Consider the following 9,683-nt stretch of genomic DNA (forward strand, 5'->3'; position numbering starts at 1 on the left):
GGTTCTTTGGGTAAATACAGTATCTTTTATTAGACCAACTAAATAGTTGGAAAAAAGTGCACAAACACCCTTCTTCAGGCATAGGTAGAGTCTGTGGGGGTGTTGTGTTGGTAAATGTTTTGGGGGTGTTGGTTGTAGCCATGTCTCGACCTTCCTGAATGGCTCCCCTACGAGGTGAGCAAACCTCATCTATGGAGAAAAGCAGAAAGGGCTGAGACACGGGTGGCAGGCACCAGACCTCAAGCCAAAGGGCTCCAAGGGCAGCGCGGGGACCCGGCAGGCAGCTGCCACTGGCTGAGGCACAGCGTGGCAAACACGCACATCTCGCCAGGGCTGCTGCTGGGGTTCGGTTTGCTCTGCTTTTAAGCTCTGCCTACTTGCACCAGGAGACACGTACAGAAGCGCGCAGCCTAAGCCCCACTCCCATGGGCTCCCGCCCCACAGGACAGCGCTCCCTGCTCCGGACCGCCCTTGCCAGCTCCTGAGAGCAGGATGCTCAGGAAAGTCGGCTGCGCTCGGCGCGGCGCCAGGGGGCGCTGTCCCTCCAGAGCCGCGTGGTGGCTCCGGGAGGGGGCGCTCTTCTCCCTGCAGCTGCACGGGAGGACGGAACCCCGGCGCATAGCCCTTCCAGCCGCCCCAGTGGGATTTTCATGACAGGTTTGCCATCATGCGGCCTGCGCATGCGCCTCTTCTGTCGGAGCCGCTCTAGCAGAGCACTCGAACTCTACTGTCCCCGCGGCGATCTCTTGGCCCGAGCGGGGGGGGTTGGAGTTTATGAATAGTCAGCAGAGGTGATGAATATTCATCGAGGGGCGGGGCTGCTGCGGGCTGAGGACGGCGGGACACGCTCATGGCCGACGGGCGGGCGGTGCCGCGGTGTGGCGGGGGCCGGTGGGTGCAAGCTGCCTAGCTGGGGGTGCAGGGTGCTAGGCTGGTGTTGGGGTGGAGGGTGGGTTCAGGATACACGGGGGTGTTGGGTGCCAGGCTGGGGTTCGGGCTGGTGGAAGGATTCAGGTTCCCCGGGGGTGCCCAGCTGGGGCTGGCGGGGGTGCAAGGTGCCAGGCTGGGGTGGGGGCACTGGCTGGCTCTAGGATGAACAAGGCCTGGGTGGGGGCGGACAGGACACTGATATCCGAGGCTGTTCCGGGAGAGCTCAGCTGTGAGTGTGCCTGGCCTCCAGTCTGGGGGAGCTGTGAGGGGCCAGTGGTGGTCCTGGCCATGTGCCCTGCTAGCCCCATGGGCTATCTAGGCTCCGGCAGGCCATGGAGCTTCAGTCGAGGATCTAGCTGAGTGACAGGGTGTGGCCTTGCCTGCCTTGGGTGGGGGGAGCCTAGGGGCCTTGCAGGCACTCAGCAGGGGGGAGAGGGGTGGGTCTGGGGCAGGCCGGTGGTGGGGGAAGGGAGCTGCATGGTGCACTGCATCCCTAGGGCTGAAGCGACAGTGAGGGTGCCACACTAGCATCTGTGGCTGGGAGGGCAGAGGGGGCCACAGCAGAGGGTGCAAGATGAGGCCGAACAGGCAGCAGGATGTAGGGGTTGAGGACAGAGCTGAACAGGGAGAGTAGCTGCAAGACACTGAGCCCAAGGGCGTGACTGTGCTGCACAGGGTGATGTGAAACCAGGAAGGAGCAGGGTACAGGTCAGTCTTGGGGCCCTGGGCTCTGCTCCAGGCAGGGCCTTGAGTGGGACCAGGGCCATCCTTGGGGGGGCGAATCGTGGCGACTGCCCCGGACCCCACACTTTGGAGAGTCCTGGAGAGTTGGGTGGAGTGGCTGCGGTAACTGCGCTGCCGTCGGCTTCATGTTGGGCCACTCAACCCCCCGAATCTGCTGCTGGCTTCCTTGCGTCCGGGGCAGGACCCAGCACCCTACTCGGGTTGCCTCTGTGTGTGACACTGAGCTGTACCTGGTGTGGGGGCTGCAGGTGTGGCAGCCAGACAGTGATGCACAGGAAAGGAAGATCCCCCCCACCAGGGAAGAAGGCTTTAAGCTTTAGCATGTTGCTTAGGCTGACGGATGCAAGTCAACAGTCAGGCTGGCAGCTTTCCCTGGGAATGCATATGAATGGGCTTCAGCCTCCCCTAGATGGGCCCACCTTTCTTGTCTAGTTCAGCTGTTTCATTGACATGATAAGCTTTTTGCATGTTGCCAGAGTGCAGAATAGTCTGGGGAGATGGAGACTACCAGGGGAGCTGCCCTCATTCATGCTCATGGCCATTCTGCACTGCAGAGTTTTGCTGGCAGAAATCCAGTTCTGGCAAAAATTTGTATGTGCCTATGCTTGGAGCGCCTCTGTGGGGGCAGAACCTCTGCTGGCAAAATTAAATCGCCTTTGCTGAATGCTGTTCTCCACCAGCTGGTAGAAGCCATGCATGGACACTCCCACACCCCTTGGCTATCACAGTTTCATCAGGTGATAATGCCTCCCCAAGGTGCACTCTACTGTGTGCAGCTGCCAGAGCCACATGGATGTGTGTGGTGGTGGTAGGTGATATCTGCTGCTAGAACATTTGATGGTAGAGGCAGGTGAATGTGGACAAGGCCTGTGTGAAGAGCCTGCCCTGCCCTCTCAGATGTTGGGGGCTAGACCCAAAGCACTTGCCTGGTTCCTAGAGTATGCTGAAGGCCAGCCTAGTCCAGGCCAGAGAAGACTCAGGAAAAGTAAAAAAGAATTAAAAAAAAAAAATTAAATTATATGTAGTACCATAACACACCATCTAGCAGCAGCAGCTTCTTGGCATCTTCCAGCACAAAGGTTCTGGTGTGGTGTCCCCAGCAGATGAGTTCTTATGGATGCACTTGAGAGTATATACATGCCTTCATTTTTAGGGTCAGTACATACCTGGTACATCAAAACTGGTCCATATCTTCTCCTTCAACTGTCCCTAGAGACTTGAGGTGTCTCTCTTGAAGTGGAGAAAGAAAGGGTTGATAGGGTCTGGTTCCAGAGAAGCAGCAATGGATACCTTTCCATTCAGACAGGGTCAGAAAAGCACGTTCTAGGAACCCTGCTTGTTTGCTTCAGTTCTCTGCTTTGTTTGTGTCTTGTACTAGACCTCAGTCCCGGCCCCAGCTGGATCTGAAGTTCTTGCAACGTTTTTTGAGGATTCAGGCCATCTTGTTTCCAAAATGGTCTTCCCAGAATGTGCTGATGTTTCTGACCCTGTTGTGTATTACCTTGTTGGGTAAGTGACTGAACAGTTGGGACTGGAGGGTGTCTAAGCCTTGGTGCAAGCTTCAAGGCTCTACTGCTTTCTCAGACCTTCACTGTTCCCTTATGTTTGCTTGTTACCTCCCAGAACAGTTGGTCATTTACCAAGTGGGACTGATCCCCAGCCAGTACTATGGCGTCCTGGGAAACAAGGACTTGTATGGATTCAAAACTCTGACTGTGATTGCTCTGCTTCTCATTGTAGTCAACTCCACGGTAAGGGGGGCCACTCCTCAAGCACTTGTGAGGTAGGGAGAGCAAAGAGGGGTCCTACAGTAAGGGAGGAATACTCTCTCTGGAAGGGTGGGGAGGAGCAGAGTGTGACCCCATGAGAAATAAGCCTCCCTATGCTGTAATGCACACTCTCAGACCAGTCCCCACCCCCCCCAGGAACTTGGGACCTTTGATAAGATATGGTGCTGCCTCCTGCCTTTGGGATCAAGTCCACGCAGGGAGGGAGGAGGTGCCATGATGTGATAATGTGATGTGCTGTAGGAGGCAAGGCCTTTGCTGCTGGCTCAAAAGCTAGATATGAGGCATTCCCAGAAGCACCCTGCCTCTAGGACACTCCCTGACCAGCATCACAGGAAGCATCTTGATGCTTGGGATGAACCATAGGGCTGTGTTCAGCTGGCCCCACTGCTGAAGGATCTGAGGCTCCTCCTGCCCTATGTAGACAGTGAGTTGTGGGATGGGCCTATTGCCTTTTTGTCACTGAATCGTTCCAGTTTTTGGTGTGAAGTGATTGTCTTGACTGTTCCTCATGTTCTTTCTCTATCTTGCCTCTCCCCCTTCAGCTGAAAAGCTTTGACCAGTTTATCAGTAACCTGATGTATGTGAGCTGGAGGAAGACTCTCACTGAGGACCTTCACTGCCAATATTTTGAGGGACAGGTGTATTATACTCTAAATGTGCTGCACGAGGACATCGATAACCCGTAGGCTGCCTGCAGCTTCTTCCCACCTTGCTTGGCACCTCTTGGTCTGCCCCTCACTCTTTCCTGACATGTCTGGGTGTGGCTGCCCTGGGTAGGAGGCTGATTGGAGCTGTGTGTGTGGGGGTGTGTTTCTGCTTCATGTTTTTCCCAGAGGCGGGTGATTCAGGCTCTCTGCCTGGTGACTTGTGAGAGGCAGGTAGAGCTCTGTAGAGAACTGTCACTGCTGTATCCTGCCCTTAGGTTGGCCAAAGGTGCTGCTGTTCTTGTATCAGGCCTCTGCTGCTGACCCCATCCCCCTCTTTTTACAAAGCCTGGCTTCTCTCCTGGTAGGTGTGCTGTGTTGTGGCAGGGGTCCTCTACCCCACCCTTCCCTCTCCACAGTTCAGTACACATAGGATTCTCTCCCTTGTTTATTTGGACCTTAAATTACCCGTGACTTTAATCAGATGCAGGTCCTGACAGCAGAGAAAGGATTGTTTGGGTGTGTGACCTCTGGAAAGGCTCAGAAACTGATTTTGTGCTTTGCAGAGAGGGTACAATACTGGATAGGGGCTGCATTTCCCCCTTCCCCTTTTTGGCAGTGTTTGGGGTAGTAGTTGAAGTGGTGGGTGGAGAGGTGAATTCCTCATAACTCATCTCACCAAACCCTGAGAACTCCTTTCCCAATTGTACTTCACTATCTCATAGGCCACTATGGGTGGGCAAAGTCTGGCCACGAGTTGGATCTGGCCAGCAGTGGACTCCATTTCCCAGGAGCCCCTGCTTGTTTGTTTGGCTGGGGCTGATCTTTCATGGAGACCCCCGCACCAGCCATGCTGTGATAGCATAGGGCCAGGGTTTCTGTGGAGACTGGCCCCAGCAGCGCTGGCAGGTAGAGGGGGGGTGCCATGCTGCGGGTGGGAGTGGGAGTGGGGTGGGCTCAGCTGCTGCCACCTGTGTAAGGTGGGTAGTGGCTGCAGTGGTGCTGCTGGGAGGGGGGCTGTGGGGAATTTTGAGGTGGCTATAGCACTCCCAGCACCCTGCCTAGCACTGCCTCTGCTGGCAGGGTTTGCAGCAGAGCTCCTTACAGCAGTGATGGTGTAGTTCAGAGCCAGGGCAGTGTCATGATCTGCAGCCTGTATGCCCTGGGAAGGGACATGCAGGCAGCGGATCACGGCTCTGACCTGGCTGTGGACCACACTCACTGCCCAAAATCCCAGCCTGGCTCTGGAGCAGCTCATGCCTTGCCAAACACCCTGCCACTGCTGCTGGGGCTGGTTTCCATGGAAACTCGAGCCTTGTGCAATGGCAGTGTGGTGGCTGCTGGGGTTTCCATGGAAAATGGCCCCAGCCATGTTGTCAGGGGCTGCTGGGAAATGGAGTTCAGCTGCCAGCCAGATCCACCATTTTGCCCACCCTGCTGTAGACAACACTACATGAGTTGCACTCAATCATAGATTGCAGAGCTAAGGGACCTTACTTTGTTTCCTGTTTAAAAGTAAGTTCAGGTCCTGGAACAAATATTTGGAGTGAATTAAAAAGAAGTGGTTATGTAGTAAGTTATGAAGCACCATGACATTCACAGAGCCCTGCCTATAGGCTCAGGAATCTGCTTTTGACATGGATCCTTGCATACTTATCTCACTGGTGACCCCTCCTGAGGAACCAGACTGAGCCCTGTGATAAGTACAGGAAATGGCTGCTTACTGGGAGCTGTACTTATTAATGGTGACATAGTCAGCTGAGGGTTTTCCTGTAACTAAGTGATGTAGCACCACGGCTATGTGGGATGGAGGTGCAGGAGCAGGCAAGGAGGGAATGGATTTGAACCACAATCTCTAGCGATCATGGGAGCTGCCTCCAGCAATATTTCTGGTGACAAAATGTTGTACTGGGTCAATAAGGCAAGGGTGAGTTTGGAACTCAGTGCTTGTCAAACTGTAGGGTGCCTCACAGACATAGAGGCCAATGCAGAGCATGCATTAAGCCAAAAAAGCATGTTTCATAGTTTCTAGGGTCGGAAGGAACCTGAGCAGATCATTGAGTCCGACCCCCTGCCATGGCAGGAAAGAGTACTGGGGTCAAATGACCCCAGCAAGTTGTACATCTAGCCTCCTCTTAAAGACCCCAGGGTAGGAGCCAGCACCATTTCTCTTGGAAGTTGGTTCCAGATCCTAGCCGCCCTGACCGTGAAGTAGCGCCTCCTGATATCTAGCCTAAAACCATGTGTTTGCCTGGTTGTTTCTGCTGTGAGAGGAGCCAGAGGTCCTTTATAAGTCACATTTAGTTTTTATCCTTGGAATGTGCCTGAAGACTCAAATGTGAATGAACCTGGCTCCACAGTTGCTTGGGGCCATCTGGCTAAGCAGCAGCTTTGCAGATAAAGACTTGGGGGTTACAGTGAACAGTAAGATGGATATGAGTCAGCAGTGTGCTGTTGTTGCCAAGATGGCTAATGGCATACAGGGACTGCATTAGTAGGAGTGCTGCCAGCAGATCAAGGGAAGTAGTTATTCCCCTCTACTCTTCACTGGTGAGGCCACATCTGGAATGCTGTGTCTAGTTTTAGGTCCACCACTATTGAAAGGATGTGGGCAAGCTGGAGAAAGTCCAGCGGAGGGCAACAAAAATGGTTAGGGGGCTGGGCCACATGACTTATGAGGAGAGGGTGAAGGAGCTGGGCTTATTTAGTCTGCAGAAGAGAAGACGGAGGGGATTTAATAGCAGCCTTCAACTACCTGAAGTGGGGTTCAAAAGAGGATGGAGCTAGACTGTTTTCAGTGGTGACAGATGACAGAACAAGGAGCAATAGTTTCAGGTTGCAGCAAGGGAGGTTTAGGTTGGATACACAATTAGGAAAAGCTTTCTTACTCGGAGGGTGGTGAAGCACTGGAACAGTTACCTAGAGAGATGGTACAATATTTGTCCTTGGAGGTTTTTAAGACTCAACTCGACATAGCCTTGGCTGGGATGATCTAGTGGGGGCTGGTCCTGCTTTGAGCAGGTGGTTGGACAAAGTGACCTCCTGAGGTCCCTTTCAACCCTTATTTTCTGTGATTCTATGGATCAGTGGTTAGAGCCCTTACTTCGGAGCAGACCTGGGTTCCAGTCCGTATGCATATGAATGGCTGCTAAACAAAGTTGTTCTCCCTTGCCACCCAAGGCAGGACACGTAGCAATGAGTGTGAACTTCAGCAAAGCAAATCTGCATCACATCTCAGGAAGCACTGCTTAACTATAAGAGCAGTAAGCAGGGGAACAAGCTGCTGAGGGGAGTTGCAAAATCTTTCATTGAAGGTTTTCAAGAGGAGGCTGGGCAGGCAGCTGTCTGGAATGGTCCAGAAAGAGCAGTTTTGGATCTTTGCAGTGGGTTGGACTAGATCAGTGGTGCTCAACCTCTGGCCAGTGGGGCTCCCCACAGGTCTGGATATTTGGCATCAGGGAGCCATGGCAGCATTAATTGCTACCACATAGAACCAGATCTGGTGTGCAAGATTATATCTGTAGACCAGCCCCACATACTGACCCCATGCTGAATCTGGCCCGCAGACTGACCCTGCTCATGGGATCCGGCCTGTAGACTGCCTCAGTACCACTCATTCAGTCCGTGGGGCTAGAAGGTTGAGTACCATTGGACTAGATGATGTCTGAAGTCCTTCCCAAACCTATGACTAATGATTTGCACTGTAACAAGGTCCCTAGGCCTTTCACAGAAACACCAAACTTTACTACAGCAGCTCATAAATTCTGCAGCAGAATTAGTTTATTGGTTTGCTGCAATGTACACTTTAATCCCACCCCCTGCCCAAACACCTGCTGCTTATTATCAATAATACTTCTTTGCAGAAGCACTGATGATGGGTTATCCTTGGGGAATCTGAGTGTGAAGAGGTTTCTTGTGTAATGTGAACATAATGTGTGTAACAGCAGGTGGAACCAGGGGGTAGTTTGCAGAGCTCTGATGTCTGCAACTCCCAGAAACCCCCAGCCCTCTGGGGGGCAAGGGAAAAAGGAAGAGGAAGCTTGAGGCTGGAGTAAGGGGAAGAGAGAGCAGTGTGTATGTGGAACCTGGTCAGCCCTACACAGAGGAGCTGGAGAGCTCACTGGTTTGGTCAGCCAGGACTGTGGACTGAAAAAGCTGGTCTCAGACTTGGGGGTATTTGCAGGCTGCTGTTTAAGTGATCTAGGGACTAAAGGCTTGGTTGGGGACACCTCCAGAAATACAGGAGAGAAATTAAGGTGTTGAGTATATGTTACCACAATATCGATATTTCTTTACCTTTTACCTGTTCCCCCCTATTGACCTGTTGGCTTGTGACCATAAACCCTGTGCTTTACTGTATAAAAGTGGGAACTTCCCCTTGCTACTTGTGCCAGTTTATGGGGCTGTAGGATTGGCATGCTGGTTAGCTGACATTATATGAGTTGAACTGGATCCTATCACAGTTCTTTCTCACTCTGTCTCTTCTGCACTCGGGGAGATAAGGAATTGCCCCTGGACATCCAGACACTTCTAGGTTCTAGCATGGCTTCTGAATCAGTTTTACTTATGTTGTGCCATGAATGTTGCTCAACAGATAAAGGAAGGAAAACATATCTGCTGGGAGTCCATAGTCTGAGTTAAAATGTAACTTGAGGGCCACAGTTATGAACACTTCACAGAAACAAGGACAAGCAGCAGTTAGATCAGTGTTTTCTGGCTGCAAAAACTTAGAAGCCATTGCTGCTTTGGGACCGCAGAGGTATTGTGTCTCTGAGCAGAAAGAGGAGTGCTCCTTTGGCTTTCAGCCAGGCCTAGAGCACTGCCTTCTGTTCAAGGCACTTCCTTCCTTGCTTGAAGTTGACAAACTAGAAGGAGTTTGGGAAAGAGGAGTGGAAATGATCAGTAGCTGGAAGAATTGATTTTTAGGGAAAGCTTTAAAATATCCAGATGGTGGCTAAGGGCCAGCATACAGTTCAACCAAAATTCAGTCTACCGCTTGAACACAGTCTGGATGGGACCCAGCTATGTTGTTAACAGGAATCTGTGCTCAGGCCAAAAGTTTTGGATGTCACAGAGTGATTTTTGTAGAGCAGGTGGGCCCTGAAAAATGAGTAAGAGAGGCCAAGGGTGCACAGGCTGTGAACACCAGGAAAGGGGAGAGGTGGTAGGGGAGATTACTGGGGTGAGACACAGAAGTTAGATGAAGGTAAGAGAGGGAACATCTTTTCTTGGTGAGGGCCGTGGCATCTTAATGAATCTCACTAGGTTGGGGAATGGTTTCCCAAGGCAAGTGGGAGCCCCACTAGTAGCTTCCTTCAAAACCACACTGGATAAATCCTCTGAGGATTAATCAGATGACAATTCTGCCCAGACCTCAATAATAATTCCAAGGAAAAGGATCTTGGAATCATTGTCGATGCCAAAATGAACATGGGCCGGCAGAGTGGGGACACGGTCAGGAAGACCAACCATACCATGTCATGCATCCACAGATGCATCTCAAGCAGGTCCAAGGAGGTGATCCTCCCCCTCTACGCGGCACTGGTCAGGCCGCAGCTGGAGTACTGCGTCCAGT

The 9,683-nt window shown here is 52.4% G+C and overlaps 1 protein-coding gene across 4 annotated transcripts in view; it reads left to right on the forward strand.

The window, feature by feature from the left end:
• The first annotated feature begins 819 nt into the window (after nucleotides 1-819).
• ABCD4 (ATP binding cassette subfamily D member 4) overlaps nucleotides 820-9,683 on the forward strand; it is a 38,380-nt gene continuing 29,516 nt past the window's right edge. For all 4 annotated transcript variants that reach the window (XM_019518835.1, XM_019518832.1, XM_019518833.1 and 1 more), the window contains exons 1-4: nucleotides 820-891; nucleotides 3,053-3,183; nucleotides 3,298-3,425; nucleotides 4,007-4,146. In XM_019518835.1, the coding sequence (XP_019374380.1) occupies nucleotides 851-891; nucleotides 3,053-3,183; nucleotides 3,298-3,425; nucleotides 4,007-4,146 (440 nt within the window). In that variant the 5' untranslated portion in view covers nucleotides 820-850. The remainder of the gene's footprint in view (nucleotides 892-3,052; nucleotides 3,184-3,297; nucleotides 3,426-4,006; nucleotides 4,147-9,683) is intronic.

Source organism: Gavialis gangeticus, unplaced genomic scaffold (assembly GCF_001723915.1).
Source record: "Gavialis gangeticus isolate Ggan-Ray unplaced genomic scaffold, GavGan_comp1, whole genome shotgun sequence".
NCBI lineage: Eukaryota > Metazoa > Chordata > Crocodylia > Gavialidae > Gavialis > Gavialis gangeticus.